Source organism: Pangasianodon hypophthalmus, chromosome 6 (genome assembly GCF_027358585.1).
Source record: "Pangasianodon hypophthalmus isolate fPanHyp1 chromosome 6, fPanHyp1.pri, whole genome shotgun sequence".
Lineage (NCBI taxonomy): Eukaryota > Metazoa > Chordata > Actinopteri > Siluriformes > Pangasiidae > Pangasianodon > Pangasianodon hypophthalmus.
Window position 1 is genome coordinate 9,368,847 of NC_069715.1, and position 19,399 is coordinate 9,388,245.

General features: G+C 39.2%; 1 protein-coding gene across 4 annotated transcripts in view; it reads left to right on the top strand.

Moving 5' to 3' along the window:
• Positions 1-19,399, top strand: part of srgap1a (SLIT-ROBO Rho GTPase activating protein 1a) — a 94,236-nt gene that overhangs the window by 65,936 nt on the left and 8,901 nt on the right. For 2 of the 4 annotated variants that reach the window (XM_026927122.3, XM_026927121.3), the window contains exons 12-18: positions 1,406-1,439; positions 2,583-2,643; positions 3,886-3,963; positions 4,319-4,453; positions 11,222-11,327; positions 11,573-11,797; positions 13,675-13,754. In XM_026927122.3, coding sequence (XP_026782923.3) covers positions 1,406-1,439; positions 2,583-2,643; positions 3,886-3,963; positions 4,319-4,453; positions 11,222-11,327; positions 11,573-11,797; positions 13,675-13,754 — 719 coding nt within the window. Of the gene's footprint in view, positions 1-397; positions 495-1,405; positions 1,440-2,582; positions 2,644-3,167; positions 3,695-3,885; positions 3,964-4,318; positions 4,454-11,221; positions 11,328-11,572; positions 11,798-13,674; positions 13,755-19,399 lie in introns of those variants that run through there. The other 2 variants (XM_053235094.1, XR_008301947.1) reach the window with 2 other exon arrangements.

The following is a 19,399-nucleotide window of genomic DNA, read 5'->3' on the forward strand; positions in this document are numbered from 1 at the left end:
CCAGCCTTAGCCTAAGTCTTCTTACACTCCCTGAACTTCTAACACTCTCTGAACTGACTTAAAGGACAAGTTCACCCATTACTCAAATGTTCGGTGTCTTATCCATGACAGCATATCATCCTGAGCTCTGAGAGCTTTTTTCTGGCAGGCCTCGCAGTGCTGATTACTGAGTTTGATGTAATATAAGCTGTGTAGTTGACTCTAATCAGCATCAGCATTTTAAAAGGTCAGAAGACAGATTACATGCTGGCTCATACTGTGCTTTCTGAGAAGCACAATGGGAAAAAGTAGATTTTAGTTTTTAGTTTTGCATTAAATGTTAAGAACAAAGGAAAATATCCTCTTGATGTTTTTTTTTTTTTGTTTGTGTGTGTATAAACATTTGTTTATTTTATAGGCCTCCAAATCTTCCTCCTAAACCACACTGGAGGCCCAGACCTCGCTCAGTTTTTAACAGAAAGCTATTTAATGGCAATTTGGAGGCCTTTATAAAGGTACAGAATGCAGCAGATAAGAGAAAACATGCGCAGGCCACCGTCTAATGAGCCAGTAACCTGCTTTAGCCTCAGCTTTTCCTGAGATTATTACAGTCTGTCTGTTTAACCTGTGACCTCAGTCTTCACACACAGGAGAAACATGGGGCTGTGTTTGTGTGTGTCTGTGTGTGTGTGTGTGTGTCTGTGTGTGTGTCTGTGTGTCTGTGTGTGTGTGTGTGTGTGTTAGCCCTTTTTTGTACTAATACAGTTCTGGAGTCTGAGCCAGTCAGGATTCTGGGAAGCAGTGAACCGTTTTAAGAATGAATTTACTAGCGGATTTATTACTTAATCAGATGTAGGAGTGTAATGATTCACAGTGTAAAAATAATAACTAAAGGTTTTAATAAATTTATGTCTGACTTTGAGAACACTCCAGAGATCTGTACCTAGCACAGAGACGATTATGTCGAAGATACATATTTTATTGCTTTGAGCTACTTGTTGTGAGCATGTAGCTATTATTTTTTTTGAAGAAAGTGCTTTTTCTTACTTGGACCAAAGCTTCACAGTTGCTATTTCTTGCAACCCACAAAATAATATAGTCATGAATATAAGGAGTTGTAGTGAGAAAATAACACTGATTGGTTGGAACTAAACTGACTGAACAGCCAAGAGCCTATTTTACAGGTTACAGCACTGACACTTTGCTGATGGAAAAGGTGTTTGTGTTTGTGTGTGTGTGTGTGTGTGTGTGTGTGTGTATATACCCCCCGTGTGCTCTCTCTGTAAGGCTGACTCTGCAGTGCCTTTGGCAGACTGATAATAACGTGTGGGCTGTTATTGGTGGCTTGTAGTGCTGGGACTGAATAACTGGTTTTCTTTCTCTTTTTCTCTCTCTTCTATGTTCTTACTCTCTTCTTTGCTCGTAGCCGTGGACGGCGGAACTCTCACACCCGGCACCAGGTAGAGCCTCTGTCATGCTATAACTGGCTTATGCTGCCTCTTGCCCTTTCTTGCAATCTGAACATGTTTAGTTTATTATTCGTGAGTATTTTGTTAAGAGTGAGAGAAGAACACTTTAATCTTTACAGACCCACTGTATGTCCAAAAGCACAATTTATTCACTGTATAGAGTACAAATTCTACCATTTTATGATCATGTCTAAAAGAATATTGTAGAATCTCTGGTGCACCTCTGAAGTCCCACACTTTATTTTGATTTTGATTGTTGGTTATTACACTTTTACTTTTTTTATAACGGTTTTTATAACCAAATCAACTCAAGCAGTTTGCTCTCAACTGTCAAGTTAAGAATCAATAGGATAAGGAAAACTTAAAAGCAGAAACAGGCTGAAAATTAAACACAGCAATACAGAGAATTTCTGAAATTCTGAAATTGCACTCAACTATAGATAAGGAAACAATCTCAACCTAATTTGTATCACATTAAAATGAAAACCAAATCATTTTTTTCTGACACGCAAAGTATTCCACTATGAGTCTCAAGCCAGGAGATTTGTATAAATCAGTCTAAAACGAGCTGCTCAATATTTTGACATATCCAAGTTGGAATATTTTCCGGACCATGCTGAGAGAGCTTGTCTCCAGCTGGCGTGTCCACATATGCATGGACTCCCTGCACATTCTCTTTATTAAAAGCATATAAAGAAGAATAGTGCCAAGACTAGAGCTAACAGTGGCAACTTCAGCCAAGAGAGAGATGATTATTTACCCTGCAGCAGGCAGAGATGGTCTTCTCAGTGAAGAACACACTCCGATGTTGTCTAGGATTTGTTAATGTTGTCCTGTTGAATTGTTTAGCTCAAGCTATTACCGTGCACAATGAGGTGTAGAATTAGATTCTGTTCATTACATGTATTCATTAGTAGAGGTGAAAATTCTATTTTAAGCTAAATAAAATTATCCCCGCTGGGTCTGTAATCACTTTTCTCACACACTAACACTCAAAACAAAAAGCATGCATTATAGATTAAAAGGGAATGCAAAGTTTTGCTTGGTTGATGTAAAAAAAAAGAAAAAATTAATTTATGCATCACTATGCAGCAGTGTGTCAGTATTTCATCAGTGTTAATTTTCTTTTAAAAGGACTCTGGCCAAGTTATACCACGAGTGGTAGAGAGCTGCATTCGATTCATCAATCTTTATGGTAAGCTGTATTCTAGTTATATCCTCGCTACTCACAGACAATTACATGGTGCAAACTAGTGATTGTTGTCACTGCAGCATGAGAATCGCTCTGAGAGGAAGTTTACTGTAGTGCTTGTGTTCCGGCGTCTCTCTTCTTTATTGCCTTGTCTGCGCAGACTGGCTCCAGCGAAGGCTCAGACACTGTCTGCAGTTTGGGTGTGGCTCTGTGTGTCTTGATTGAATATGTTGCAAACCCCAGCGGAGTCAGTGCAAAGAAAGCCCTTATATATTTCAATAAGATTGGAACTTAAATCGTATGTGCTCAGGGGAGTGTGGTAATAAGTACGCAAATCATTTTTCTATTTAATCCTGTCTACCTATTTTATTAAATTCTAATTTGGACACTTTTGCTAAAGGTTACTTCAGCCTTAAGCAGCATAGTGGCGCAGGAGCTAACATTGCCTCCTCACATCTCCAGGGTCCACAGTTTGATCCTGAGCTTGTGTTACTGTCTGAGCGGAGTTGTTCATGTTCTTTGTTCAGGATTCTCTGGTTTCCACCCATGCTGCTCCTGAGTGAAAGAGAAAAGCATTCGCCCTGTCATCCTGAGATCTCGAGGCATCCATGGCTGGGAGCCAAGAAAGCAAAATTGGTTGTGCTCTCTGGATGGGAGGGATGGCATACTCTCTCCCCTGTCAATCACAGTGACATTCATGGTCATATATGCAGAAGAGGGAAGATTTCCTCTGAGTATGATGCTGCCCTGTATCGTAGCATGAGCGGCAGTTTGAAAAGACACAGTGGCTGGCTTCACGTGTTTTGGTGGAAGCAAGTACTAACCTTCACCCTCCTCAGTGGATGGGAATTGGCAAGAACAGACTGGGTAGAAAATGGGGGAAAATCCAAAAATGTGCATCCAATCCAGAGTGTATTCCTGCCTCACTCCCAGTGTTCTCGGGATAAACTCTGGATCCACTCCAACCCTGACCAGGATAAAGCAGTCACTGAAGATACATGAATGAATGACTTCAGCCTCTCTGACCCTCATTAATTAAATCTGAATAGAGAAAGTGAGCATTTTTGTAGGCGAATGGCCTTTTCAGTTTGTCATTTTGCCATTTCATGCCTCTGCTTATGTGCCAAACTCATCTTTTCAGCCATTCTGACAGGACATCTGGACCACACTGCGTGTGGTATGAGTTTTCACTTGTTTGATAGTTTTCTCTCTCTCTCTCTCTCTCTCTCTCTCTCTACACCACAGGTCTTCAGCATCAAGGCATATTCCGTGTATCTGGCTCTCAAGTTGAAGTCAATGATATTAAGAATTCATTTGAGAGAGGTGGGTGGTGAAATGTTGTCACAGTGTCGGGCTTCTAATATATTAATGAGGAGTGAATGTTGTGTAAGCGTAATGACTCTTATCTGCTACGACTCACATGCTGAGTTTACACTGTGAGTGAAGATTATAGTAACGTCTCTAATATTTCTGTTTATTTGTGACATTTATTTATGCGTGAATAGTGCTTGTGGTTGTTTCTGCGTTGTCATTTGTTTCACTTGAGAACGTATGAATATGAAATTGTATCAAGCCTAGGGTTCCTGTATTTATGCAATATGGCATCTCTGGTTATCTCTGAATATAAACAATCTGTGTAGAGTATAGCTTAATTTACTGAAAGCTGCTGTGTCTCCAGGCAATGACCCTCTCACAGACGATGAGGATAACCATGATATTAACTCGGTGGCAGGAGTTCTCAAACTCTACTTCCGAGGTCTGGAGAACCCCCTCTTTCCAAAGGAGAGGTTTAATGACCTCATCTCCTGCATCAGTAAGTGCACACATGCATACAAAAGTCAGAAGAATCATGGTCTGAATCATGAAATTAAGACATAAATTCTTTTAGTTAGTAACATACACATGCACAGAATCTGCAGATAACACAGAATCTGATAAGGAAGATTATTTCTTTTCTAACATTTCTAAACATTTTGAGCAGTTTTGCTAATTTCATTTAATTTAATGCTAACTTAACTCCGAGCAAGTGTAGCCATCCCCACATACGCACACACACACACACACACACACACACACACAGATTCGGCAGGTTGGTTTCTTTCAGTACATTATAAAAAGCTTTCAGAGACACAAACCCTGCAAGTTCAGCTAACAATATTGTTCTGTAAAACTTCTTTAATGTAGTAATAAAAAGTAGTTTAAAACAGTTAAAATGATGATCTAATCTGTTTTAACTTAGATTTTATTTAAAAAGTCTTTTTTTTGACATTCAAATTTTAAGAATACAAATGTTAAAATTAGAAATGGCTCTGTTCCAATACCCGGGATCACTACTGGTCTGATATCAGCAAAAAGTGTTGGATCGGATCTCAGAGAAAACAAGACTGTATTATGTATAAATTATGTAGTCCCTTGTAGTTCTGTGTTGTTCTGTCGTCGTTATGTAGCACCTTGGTTCTGGAGAAACGTCGTTTCGTTTCACTATGTACTTGTATATGGCTGAAATGACAGTAAACTCTACTTGACTAACAAATGAAAAAAATGGAATTGGAAAAGATCTGGAAAACATTTTTCTAGAACTGTGAATGATTACATATAAAGTTTTTTTTTCTATTTAAGACTGATCTTTATTATATTTATAGTTTCAACATCATTTTTGTTTGAAAGCTGCAGTTTTGGGTCGTGTTTTTAGCTATGTATTTTTTCCTGTATTTTTTTACGTGCTTCAGTTAAAAATAATTTTAAAGTTTCGTGGTTTTTAATTAATAAGAAAAAATATTGGATGCGTATCAATACTGGCTGATTCATAAAGATTCACTGACCGTAACAGTATCAGAAAAGAACAAGTGATATCGTGTCATTTCTAGTTAAAATTCAAACCACATAACAGTAAATTAAAAAATAAAAAAAACATAAAACGGGAGAAACTAAAATGATGGGAGAAATGAATCCAAGGTCGAACCTTGGATTCATACGAACATACGAACCTGCACTTTAGTCACCGTCTACTATGGTTTTGGCTACTCTAAATTGCCCCTATATGTGAATGTGTGTGTGTGTGTGTGTGTGTGTGTGTGTGTGCTGCACTGGCGTCTCAGTGTTTCACGGACAGGCTTCGGATCAGTCACAGCCCTGAGCAGGATAAAGCACATACTGATGATGAATGATTGAATGAATCAAATGTAATTCCATAGAGTTCTTTGTATGTGCGATGAGCGGGAATAAGTTAAGATTAGTTGTTTTCGTGCAGCCTGTGCTGTGTGTGGTGTATTTCTCATCATATCAGTGTTGACGAATTTTATTCATTCCTACGCCTTTAGTCTTTTGTTCTCACAGTGAAAGCTCTCAGTAAATAAAGCCATTAGTTCCTCAGTAAAGCAGAAACAGTGGTCGTATTTAATACAGATCTGTAGCCTCAGGCTAACACTGGCAGCTTCACTATGCAGCAGTGTGTCCATCCATGCCGTGACACATAACCGCATCAGCTCGGCTTTGTGCTGGAGTGAATGGCACATTGTCGCGCTGCTGGTTTAGACGGTTTTGCGTGATCAGAGAGGTTTTTATGTCTCTGCTTGATTTCAGGATTATTTAGCGTAAGGGAAACTGTGTTGGGGTATAAAGGGGCGTTTAATGGACGAAGTGGTTATGAGTTAATGGATATTTGTTGTGTGAGTGTGTGTGCGTGAGAGAGAGAGTTTGTTTGTTAGAACTTGTGTGTGGATGTGGATCAGGATTATTGCAGTAGGGTGGGAGTCTCTGTGTAGGCTGGTCAGTCAGTGTGACTGATAGGGATTCCCTGCTGTTCACACACACCCCGTCTCTTCCCCCTGCTGTCAGAACTCTGGCCTATAACTCGGGCAGCTGCATGCCACACTCCTCCCTCACTATCATTCACTCGTTCCCTCACTCACTCAGTCTCATGCTCTATAATACAGTATATTATTATTTTCTTGTGCGTTTATTTGAGTCAGTTCATAGCAGCAAAAAAGAAATTCTCTGTATTGCTGTGTTTAATTTTCAGCCTGTTTCTGATTCTTTCTCTGTCTCATAACTCACGTACAGACACACAGCCTAGCTCTCTTAGCTAATTTAAATTCCTTGCTCTTTCCACTCTAAATATATCCAGTCTGAGTTGTTGCAATGAGAACTGTGGCAGAGTTTAGAGTCTGTTGTGTAGCTTCAGGCTTCCAGCTGGTGTGTCTCTCATTCTGAAATATTCAAGTCAGACACGCAGGCACGTGTAAGACAAAGTAATGTGGCATGGCAAATTCCCAAAAGCCCATCTCTCAGAAGGCACAGCAGGCAGCTTTTTTTATTTATTTTTTTTACCGTGACATGGCTATTTTAAGCTGCTATGAGCGGATGAAAGGATCTGCAGGGGCAGATATGGATGAGCACAGATCCCCTGTGTGTGTGTGTGTGTGTGTGTGTGTGTGTGTGTGTGTGTGTGTGTGTGTGTGTGTGTGTGTGCGTGCATGCCTGCCTGCCTGCCTGCGTGTGTGTGTGTGTGTGTGTGTGTGTGGCAGGCACAGAAGTACGGCACATCTTGTGCCTTGTAATCTCCCATCGTAGCACCACAGTGAAGTGCTCACTGAGTCAGCAGACATTTAAAGAGACAAACTCTATTATTTAGCTCAGAGCTGTAAAAAGTGAAACATCCTGTTTGACAGCTTTTTTTATAGATGCTGTTTTTGCCAGTTAAACTCAAAGCTGCTTTAATAAAAAGCTCCAGACCTCGCTTCTTTCTCTGCTCTAATAATCAGCTTTATTAAGGTGAGAGGTGCTGAGAGAGGCAACTGCATTATTAAAAGAATACCTGTGAATTGCTTGATTTATTAATCACCTTCCTTAAAAGAGCATTTGTCTCATGTTGGATGGCTGGTCTCTGAGATACTTTCTTAGATTATTCTATGTGCTGTTATAGGAAATTAATCAACAACATGGTGGTGTGCTGCATCCTGCCACAGAGAGGAGTTACTGTTACCATGCCCTATAATGGCACGCCCCAAAGTGTTTTATTCCTCTTATAACACAGCAGTTACCCAGTGATCATTTTTATTTCTTAAGGAGAGACAAGACGTACATAGTTATATTTAAAGTAGTGGAACATCCATGAAACAAGTTAGATCATTTTCGTTAAAACATAAACATGGTCATTCCCTCACCAGCCTCTTTTCTTTCTCTTGAAGCTAGTAAGACAAAAAATATTAATGAAAAACCACAAAAGGCATCATCCTCCAGCTCTGAACTCTGTTCTTAGACTTACAGATATACGGCTTTATTTCTGATTGTTACAAAGTGCTAACCCTGGAGACGCCTTCCAAAAATCTAAAATAAAGCTGCCATGAAGAAATAATAGAATCCAGTAAGATTAAATAAAGCATGCATAAATTCAAACAAGCATCTCAGATAAAAGTAAATAATACCAAAAGCCAGTTAAGGAAATAGAATGACAAATAAACCAATCTAGTAAGACTAGGTCAAACCTACACATCACTGGAAATTCAGAAAACATTTTGGGAAAAATATTGATATCGGTATGAATATTCCATTGTGAAGACACTAAGGTTGTAAATCTAATACCTTTAGACATTTCTTTACTTAGACTTATTTTCTAAACATAAACATATTTGCAGAGGTCCAGATTGTTTTATGAGGAAAGGTCAAGAATCTCAAAGACATAGAAATAAAACCCACAACTTGAACATAAAATAAGTTTTTTTTTTTATTATTCTCCAAAGGGCAGAAATAGAAAAGGCTAGAAATTAGGAAAATATTTTACGGTATTGGATTATAAGCAGTGATGCATTGTGTTGATCTGCGGCACCAATTAAACGTCAGATTGTGTGTCTGTCTATAAGCGAATGATGTACATGGATCTCTATAAAGGCAGTTCTTCTCCAGTGCCCATTTTGTGATTTTGTAGCAAACTTTGCATCTGTGTGTGACAGGGCGAAAATTCAGGCATGCTGAGCTGGACGTAGGATTTAGTTTCTGTCAGCCAAGTGCATTTGAATAGTGTTCCGCATGTGTGCTAATTGAAACCAGTCAGATTCCACTGCACTCAATCCCACAGTGAAACTGTAGCACATTCACACTTTTTTTTTTTCCAAACTCAGCTGGAATTAAGAATGATGCAGGGTTATTTTATACCAAAGGCAGCGTGGTATGCACATATTATATACGTCTGCACTGCTGGGTCCAGTTCACTGGCGGTAGCATAAAAACCTGATCATAAATCTGATCCCACTTTATTTATAGCAGGTGTGAGTGGGCACATTCAGATAGAGAGGTGGCATTAGATATGCAGAGCTGCTGATGTGCCATTGCTGACACATTGTAGTACAAGGACAGGACTGAATAATTATTCGTGAATGTCGTGCCATTCACCATAACAGAATGGACCGAGAGTGTGATTGAGCATGGCTCTGTCCTTCTCACTCCCTTGTTCACAGATATTAAATGTTCTATTGAAAGTGTAATGTTGAAATGGCTGGCTATCCTCTGTAATTAGATCACGATTCATGACAAGTTTCAGTGTGAATGCTGTGACTGAACACTACTGAGAATAAAGCTTAAGTTCTTGAGCTTTTTTATTACCTGAAACCTACAAAAGAATACCAGATGGCTGTAGCGTGCTTAATATGCTGCAGGAAGAGGAGACGTGTATCATAGTGAATAATTTACAACTAATTTTTAATTTTATGTTTTTATAGATTTTATTAGGCTATGTTGAAGGAACAGAATGGTTCCATGTTTTCATATATAGGGTCCTTTAAGTGTGTTTAAAATAAAAGGTACATTATAGGAAAATATTATAGGAAAATAATCCATACGAGGGTGACGTGACGTTACCACACTGAAGTGCATTATTTTCCTATAACAGCATGTTCTGAAGTGTTTTATTTCTTTTATACCACACCAGATTGCCAAAGATTATGATTTATTTATTTTCTTAATGAACAACACATCATTCTTTTTTATCTTTTTCTAGTTACATGCAGTGGAACGTCAATAAGACAAATTAGTTCCTGTTATTGCTTAAGTTATAACAGGGTCCCTGGAGGACTAGCGGTTAGGCCACGGCACTCTCACCGCTGTGGCTCGGGTTCGATTCCTGGCTAGGGAACCAACCCCAGCACATGACAGTGCACATGACAGTGTTGGTCCCAAGCCCGGATAAAAATTGTGGAGGGTTGCGTCAGGAAGGGTATCCGGCGTAAAAACTGTGCCAAATCAAATATGCGGACGAATGATCCACTGTGGCGACCCCTAACGGGAGCAGTGGAAAGAAGGACAACAGCATTGGTTACATTATAACAGTCTTTCTCTCACCAGCCTCTCTATTTTCTCTGTCTTGAAGACAAAAAGCACATCTTACCGACAAACCAGGAAAACTCAAATTCATCCTGAAGAGTTTCAAGTGGTGGAAAACTTACTGCTCTGACACTGGAGACTCCTTCCATAAATGTTAAACAAATGTCTTGTAACAGAAAGCCTCATCATATCAATGAATATGCAGTTTTCCTTGTTAAAAAAACATCAAGTACCAATGAATGAGTTGTTAGTATGGAAATTATACTAGAACAAGCACATCGAAACCTGCGATTTGAACTACTGAGGTAATAATGTCAGAGTTGCTGTTATAGAAACTTTTCAACACCTTCTGACCAATCATATTTGAGAATTCAACAATGCCGTCATGTAATTATAATCGATGCCACTTTTGATTGGTTGACAGTTTGTGCATACCTTTAAAGTAGATGAACGTAAAAATGTAAACACAGTTCTAAACCAGTGCTCCTGATTTCCTGTTGTGTAAGAAGTTACAATGAAAATAATAGTTATATAATAAGGTATAATAATAGCTTAGGCTAGATCTATATTTATGTTATATATATTTAATACACAGCTACATGAAAAAACGAAAATAAATGCCATGAATTTTAACATCAGTTTTAATTTCTCGGTATAGGGGATTGTTGATGTAGGGAACTAGGAAGTTAGCTATATACAATAACAATGAGTTTAATATGTTATATAATTCAGTTATCACTAAAGCAATTTTTAATGCTGGTAAGTGGCCATGGTATGTAAGTAAGATAACTCCTTCCCAATATCTGAAAATAACAGACAGCTGATGTGCTGAAGTGTGTGTGTGTGTGTGTGTGTGTGTGTGTGTGTTTTTTTTTTTTTTTTTTTAATCTTTTATTGGAACATTTCATAAAAGAATGGATATGTCAGCGCTGATGACTCAGGTAACACTTCCACATGCTAGGACTCAGATTAGGAATATAAAGAGCAGCTGAGATGCCACGAGCCTTACAGTCAAGTGTCACAGTGACTAAATTCCAAAGCCAGCTCTTATGATGCAGGATTTTTATTTTATTTTATTTTTTTTGGCACATTCAAATGTTTCTAAAACCAGACACTTGACTTCTTAACTGGAAATTTGAGCTTAATCTTTCTCAGCTTCTCAACTCGTGAGTTTGCATTGACTGATCTGTGTTTGATCTCTCTCCCTTTCTCTGTCTCTGTCTCTTTCTCTCTCTCTCTCTGTTTCTCTCTGTCTGTCTCGCAGGAATAGATAACCTGTATGAGAGAGCCTTGTACATTCGTAAGATCCTCCTCACAGTCCCCAGATCTGTCCTCATAGTCATGCGCTACCTGTTTGCTTTCCTCAACCAGTAAGTCTGAATACACACCCTCATGACCTTACACAACATGCTCAGGTAATACACACACATAGAGTACGTGTATGTGTATTGCAGCCACATGTATGTGAACCCACAAAAGGACGTCTGTTAGAAATACCATTATGTGTTTGAGATAGTTATGTGAGATATTTAATGCCTGCCATAATACTTCTCATGACTTATGTAACACTCTCCAAAAACTGTGTTCCTCATTGCTTCCCACTGTGCATTTGCAGTCTGTCCCAGTACAGCGATGAGAACATGATGGACCCCTACAACCTGGCCATTTGTTTCGGCCCCACCCTCATGCCCACCCCTGACACCCAGGACCAGGTGTCTTGCCAAGCCCACGTCAATGAGGTCATCAAGACCATCATCATCCACCACGAGACCATCTTTCCTGACGCCAAGGAGCTAGACGGTCCTGTGTACGAGAAATGCATGGCTGGAGGAGACTACTGGTGAGAGACGTGGGCTGAATACATCTGTTCCCTTGGCACAGTAAAGATTGGATCAGTGCTACTGATGGGAGCAGCATGGCTTAGAGGTTTAGATTAGTTTTTGATTTGTGTGTTGTGTGTAGGGTATGAAACATAGTGCTGAGTTCAGCTTTAATTCATTCAACAGATGTTTAAGTGTGTTTTTTAGGATTGCAGGAGTTTGAAACAGGCTCAGCATTAGAGGTCTTTGTAAGAACTAGGTTGAGGAGTATGTGTGTGTGTATGAGAGAGAGAGAGAGAGAGAGAGAGTAGAAGCTCAGCAGGCCATGTGCTCCAGAGTCTGTGTAGGTAATTAGATGAAATGATGAGGTGACTGTAGTAAGAGCTTTTGACGGGCCAGGACGCTTTTGTTGAGAGCGGTTCGCATGGCTGCTTCAGCTAGGTGAGACAGACCAAAGTCTTCCTGAAAATTACAGTCATTAAGATAAGAAATACTTGAAAACAAAAAGATGGTAATACCTCCTTACCTTAAGGAGGAGTAGAGGAAAGGCATAATGTCTTTTGTGAGATCCTACAGGTGTGTGTGTGTGTGTGTGTGTGTGTGTGTTTGGTGGGGGGTTGGGGGGGAGTGTGAGAGAGGGGAAAGCATATCCTTCTGTCATCTTAAAAAAACACCACAACTCTGGTCTTTAGAGAACGGCTGAAGCAGTTCAAACGTATCTCTTTGCATCTGTCCTTGAGTTGTTTAGAGTTGTTTTATCTCTCTCACACACACACACACGTACACATGGACAAAAACCTTTCTCTCTCTCTCTCTCTCTCTCTCTCTATCTCTCTCTCTCTCTCTCTCTGTCTCTCTTATGACATGGCATATGGGTGGTAGTGTTAAGTGAGTGGTGTGTATCAGATATTATGGCCGTTAGTTCCACTGTAAACACACGCTGCACCTCAGAGAGCATCCCAATCACCCTGACAGCAATCCCCAGAATACTAATGATGGCCTCCATCATGCATCATCACCACACACATGCTCTGAGAATCTTAAGTGTAGTCTGTGGGAAAACTTCCTCCACCGTATATGTGGCACTTTGGGAGCTGAACAGTGCAGAGCAGGAGACAATGCACACAACAGACTCAGGGTGTAATCAGAAATCTGTGATTTAGTTTGGAATGGTTTCTAACACAGTACAATTTATTGCAAAGGTTTGCATACTCCTTGGACAAAAAGAAGACCAAAAAATGCAATTTATAGCAAAAAGGTTTCCTTCAATATCAAAACTAACACAAATGGTTAAACAGTGTATGTTATGTTATTAAGAAAAAAGACAAAATATTAACTCATGTTAATCTCATTTTCTGAATATGATTTAAACTTCAAATCAGGTCTGGAGACCAAATGGAGCAACACACAACCACTTCTTAAACATCTCATGTCTTGGGATCTTGTTTTGTTGTAGGATATAGCCACATTTTATTTTATACATCTTGGGATGTATTCATTTTGTAAACGTCATCTTAAATAGAGGTGCATCTTCATTTTTTTCAGTCAGAAACCATGGGGGATGCAAACTTTTACACTCATCTGTATTTAACTTATTGTGAAAGTCTCACCTATTGTCATTTTCACTGGTTGCTGCATTTAAACTTTCACGATCATTTTTCCACCAGACTGATTCTGACCGGCTGCCTGAGAGACATCATTTTATCTACGTTTTTGAAATGCTAGGCTGTTTGTCGCAGCGCCCCCTGGTGCCTGCTTGGTACAGGACTCGACTGAAACCTGATCTGTTTAAAAGCACTTGGCTGAATTGTTTTAGTGACAATTTTAACTACTGTGTCATGTGTGTAATATATTCAGTGCCATGACCTTTATCCTCCTGCTGCTGTTTTCTCTGCAGTGAAAGTCCTTATAGTGAGCATGGAGTCCTTGAGGAAGTGGACCAGGACGGAGGTGCAGAGACACACACCAGTGAGGATGGTGAGTGTGGCTTTAATTTAGTGCTCAGACCTGATTGGATGGTAGTTGACATAAACAGTGAAATAGTTTGTGAACTAGAAAGTTTTTGATTTAAGATAACTTAAATCTCAATTTGTCTTGTGCAGTGGGTAATGTTTTGCTTCATCATAGCTCCAGGGTACCCGGTTCGATCCGGTTTCCTCCCACCTTCCAAAAACATGCCAGTAGGTGGATTGGTGACTCTAAATTGCCCCTAGGTGTGAATGACTGCATGAATGTGTGTGCATGGTGCCAGGGTGTGATGGGTCCAGGTTGTATTCTTGCCTCCTTCCCAGTGATCCTAGGATATGCTCTAAATCCGCCACCAGCCTGAGCAGTATAAAACACTTACCGAAGATGAATTCTGTTTGACCTGGATTCAACATTTCCTTTTTAAGCTGCTTGCTGAATCAATGACAAGTCCCCATGAGTCACACAAGCATGTGTTCAATCAATATCTTGTTACTCACCATTTCTAGTGATGTGTTATAACTGTATAAAGTAAAGTAACCAGGCTGACTCAGTTCACTCTAATGCCTGTCTCCAACCCTGAGATTCATTAAAAAAATCTGTATTAAAACCTAAGGAAAGATAATGACTAGCACTATTTTTAGTTGGTGTGGCTTTGGGTATATCCTGGTAGAGTTAGGATTCTCCTGAAAGTATGTGAAGGTTAAGCGGAGTTCACGCAAGCTTCTGTGGCTAATCCTGCCTTTCGTAATGAAATTGCTTGGGAGTGGGAGCAGAGCACAGCTTTGGTCATCCTTTCATATTACTGTATAATCTTGACAAATGTGGGCCTCAACAAACAGAATAGAGCCTTTATCAGTTCTGTGACGTCCTTCCTAAATCTCAAAATAAGTGCCAGTTCCTCCATGAGTAATGTGTTTGTAGTGCTGTAGTGTACAACAAGATTCATCAGTGAATTTAATATTGCTTCCAATTTAGTCAAAGTTTTATTTATTTATCATTTTTATAGAATGTTGGATATATGTTTATTGAAACTTGCTTGTGGTCAGGCTCAGGTAGAGGTAGCAACCATGTAACAATCAGACACTAGAGTTGTAATGCACAGTGCCAAGTCCAACAACATAGCGTTTCTTGAAAAGTTTAAAAAAATAAAAATAAAAAAAAGATTTGTGATTTAAAATCTCTTTCTAGTCCTTTATCCTACTCATCTGTGTAGCTCTTCTTCAAAGAAACTGAGAGGAAGCAGCTGTTAGAGCAACAAAACTGAGAACAATTCCCTTAAGTGCGGACATGTTTCCTGTCTTTCAATACAGTAGTGAATTCTGCTTATGCTCCCCTCATTCGAGGGAGCAAAAGGGCGTCATTTATTGCATTGATTTTCTATTAGGCCACTCAGCGAATAATGTGTTATTGTAGGGTTGTTTAAATGTTGATTTCTCAAGCATCATTTGAAGTGAGTTTCATATTAATGCCGTATTTATTCCTGGCAGATCTTAAGCGAGCCCTTGTAGAGTCAATTCTCTATAACTAAATTTCATTTCACTTTTGCTTTAAATGGAAGACACTGGTCTTCTCAACAATCATATTTCATATCAAAACGCAGACATGTAGACCCATTAATGAGGAATTACAGGAAGTCCAAACTCGTTCTGTTAAACGTCACCCACCTCAGGCGCCTGTGTCCATTCCCAACGCTCCACATTTGTCATGTGTCCTATCAGGGTTTCTCCAAACACTGCCAGAAAGATGGATCTCATTTCCATGGCAACTGTAACGGCACCCAAAACCTTATTAGCCCTGTTCATACAAGCTTTTCACTTCCAAACATCAGTCCTCATCAAGTCTTTAAACAGCATTTCACCATGCCAAGGATTATTTTGGCCTGTTCTCATCTCACTGCCTGTTCAGACCCCATGAGTCATATGTATTAATTCATTCAGCCACCAGAACCCACATAGACTCCTGATTGTGTATGTCATCAGCTGAGTTTTCCATCAGCTCCCACAGATGTAGGCTTACACTTACAGGTCGCAGTTCATTACTGTCAGCTGCCATGGTTTTGCTCCAAATGTTTTTGCTCCAGCGGAGTGCTGTAGAAGGAGTTCTTTCCAGGACTCACTGTCAAAGGCATACTCATAGCATGTTAAACCCCACTGTGAGCTTCGCCTTGACAGAACTCCCTTAGGCTCACCCCAATTATGTGTGAACTGCTAGCAGTGTTATTTGTCTGTCTTTTATAGAAATTAGCCTGGGTTTGATTACTGGTATTAGTTGCCACTCAGTCCATCCTGGAAACATTCCTCATTGGGCTGTTATGTGTGCAGTGAGACCCTGAGCGTTATGTTTTAACCAGTGCTGTTTGTTCCTATGGACTAAATGCAATGAACAGACTGCTTTTAGAGAGCAGAACAGATATCAGCGTCTGAGTGAGAATTTAGGGGCAGACACTTTTTGTAGACTTTGTGTACAGTCTAGTACAAAAGCTTGCACATGCGTAGAACAAAATGAAGAAAACTTAAATTTACAGCAGAAAGACCTTTAGTGTGTTAGGTTTCATTGATGGTGCTTCAATATCACAAGTAAAAAAAAAAAAAACAGCCAAATAGGGTATGACAATATCGAAACAATAATAAGATATCAGTTTAACTACTTCTTTTCTATCTCTCTTTCTGAATGTCCTATAAATATTTTCTAATAACTTCTATGCCTTTATAACTTCCTCCTCGCTTCTTCATATCTACATATCTGAACAACTGTTAGATCCTCTTACATGTAATATACAGCCTACAAGTTGTCAAATTTTATTTTTACGTGTATTTAATAGAACATCCTATCACCAAAGAAACAAATGTAGAAGGCATGAACATATTTACCTCCTATAAAAATTGAGACAGTGCTCAACATTTTTGCAGGTTAGCTTTTAAAATGTTATAACATCTTCCTGTTTTTCGTTTCACTTTGTGGAATAGTAACAGTCACACTTTATATTTGGTCTTGTTTCACCAAACTGCAAAAGTCTTACTATAAAATATTTAATGAATGGGTGTAATCTACTTCAATATGTTTCAATTGTACTTTCAATACATCAGTGTTCCATCTGTTAGTAATATGTCTCTGGGTCAGAGGTCAATAGTCCTTGGTGTTGATTTACAGTAAGTGGACACAATGCGAGTGCTGTTTGGAGTCACAGTTAGAGCTGTGTGTCTTATTTGGACTATTCTGCACGGGTCATTAGTTCCCCCTCGGTCACCCGCTAGTCCATCTGGAGACAGGAGGCTGTGGTGAGTGCAGTGGAGCCTGTTATATTTGGTTGGCGGAAACTGCTGAGTCGTGGATTTTTAGCCCTGCTTGAACCAGTTTAGTCAATTTGATTTTTTTCTCTACAGCAATCAGTTTGTTAATCTTTATATTTGGTGAATTCAGTAGGTTGAAATGTAACCTAAAACTGGCAGTTGTTCAAAACTAGCCCTTTTTTCCAGGTTGATTGTTTGTCATTGTAGTAAATGTAAAGGATGGAGTCTTTAGTGCCAAGTCTTTGTTTTGTGTACTCACTGTTATTGAAGGTTAGCCTCCACCACAATGCAGAGCTGATTTTGGCACCGTATGCTCAGCTCCATCCAGCTCAGCCCTGATGGCACTGAGGCAGCAAGTGATAAAGATAAAGATAGAGTAGTAACAGAGAAAAGGACTATGCACAACACATGAACATATTGATCTCCCTGCCATCACCTTTATCAACTGACTGTCAGCCTCAGACAAGGTCTATTAATTCAGACCGAGCAAATTCCTGCTTGTCACGTCCTATTGTCTGCATGTACTGACAGTCACTGAGAATGAGATGAGGTATTTTTTACCATGTCGACGTGAGATGACTTGTATATTTCATGGCTCTTCCACTACAAAACTTTTGGTACCAGATAACTGAAACTGTGCATTTATTTTTAATTTCTTAACCAGCATAAACATTTACGTTTTTGATTTTTTTGTTATGAATACACCACAAGTGAAAGATACACTTTCATTTTCTGATTATTATATTTTTACTACATTCGTAATGTCCTTAAGACTATATATTTATTTAGCTGTATTTGCATAAAATAAGGAATAAAACTTGATGTGGTATGTTGCCAATAAGAGCAAGTCCCGAAATAATTCCTCATATACCACAGCTTTTTTATTTGCCAATGATTACAATTTTTACTAATTAAAGAGTTACACATTTTTATCTGTTCATAGTTACATTTAACATTGTGGAATGTCTACAAGATAAGTCCTTTCCTGACGTTCCCTCAACAGCATCCCTTTTTTCTCTTGAAGTTAAGAAGATAAAAAGTTCAGCTTGTTATCTAGAAACCGGAAAACTCTCCACGCTGAAGATTTCTCCGTGTTGAAAACCTTTACAGCTTTACCTCTGCCTGCTACAAAGCAGTGACACTGGAGACTCCTTCCAAAAATGAAACAATAAACATCTCCTAACATAAAACCTCACAATATCAACAATTACACATTACAGATCTGCCAAACAATTCCCACTTCACTTGTTCCTATAGAAACTATATCAAGAGCATTAATATAACCATGTGATTTGTTGCCAGCACTGCTGTCAAAGAAACTTCTGACCAATCAGAATTGAGAATCGTATTGCTGATGAAAATTTAAAAACTCTTTTGAGCTCTTTTGTAACTTTCTTACAGGTTAACCAAAAGGCCTGTAGACATTTCCTCCATACTGAACATGACAGTGTTGTCATTATGTCCCAGAAGGATGATTCAGTATCTTTTGTCATCACTGTGTTCATTTCAGTCAGCCCTTACATTGGTGGAGAAGAACTAGAAATATGACATTCGAAGTTTTATAGGTCGCCAGTTCTTGTTTTTGAATGTGCAGTGGAAAAAAGGCCTTTGTGGTTTGTTCAGATTGTATTTGCAAAGCACACATCTCATAGTGAAGGTGTGCGGCAAGTAGGTAGCAGCAGTGGAGCTGGCGCTCAGGGACCCCCTGTCTGACTTAATGGGGTTTTGGAGATAAAGGAGCGGAGGCTATTTTTAGCTCTGCATTTCACTTGCTGGCTGAGCTACTTCACTGCTTCACTGCTGTACACCTATATAAGACTGTTGGGTTTTAATGTTTCATGGTTGCTGCTGATTTTTAATATTTCATGGTTGTTTTGTTTCACATATTTTTTTTTTCACTGAAGTAATTCTGTGTAGCGTGTGTGGTTGTACTCAGCATTTTTGTTGATTATTAGTTAATAATTATTCATCAACAATAATAATTATATTCCACTCACGTACTAGCAGTTCCTCTGAAAAGCTGTGATGTATTGGGTTTGAGCACAGCCTAAAACGGGCCCTGATCCCAGCCTGGACATGTTGCTAAAGCAACAGCTCAGGATGGGAACAGGCAGTGCTGCCAGGACCGCAGCTACTTTACATGCATCGAAGCCCTTCACGCTCCACTGAGTTCTTACATAAAGGGTCAGAGCAGGAACTCTAATCTCACTGCATTTAAACAATTTTATTCAAGTTCTGCCAATGCAGAGCCTATGTTGAGTGACATCAGCTGTTTAGATATATCCTGTGAGGTCTACATTCTTTCCCATGCCTAAATGATTTTTATGTGTTAATGGTTTATCACTGCGACTGAAATCAGCAGAT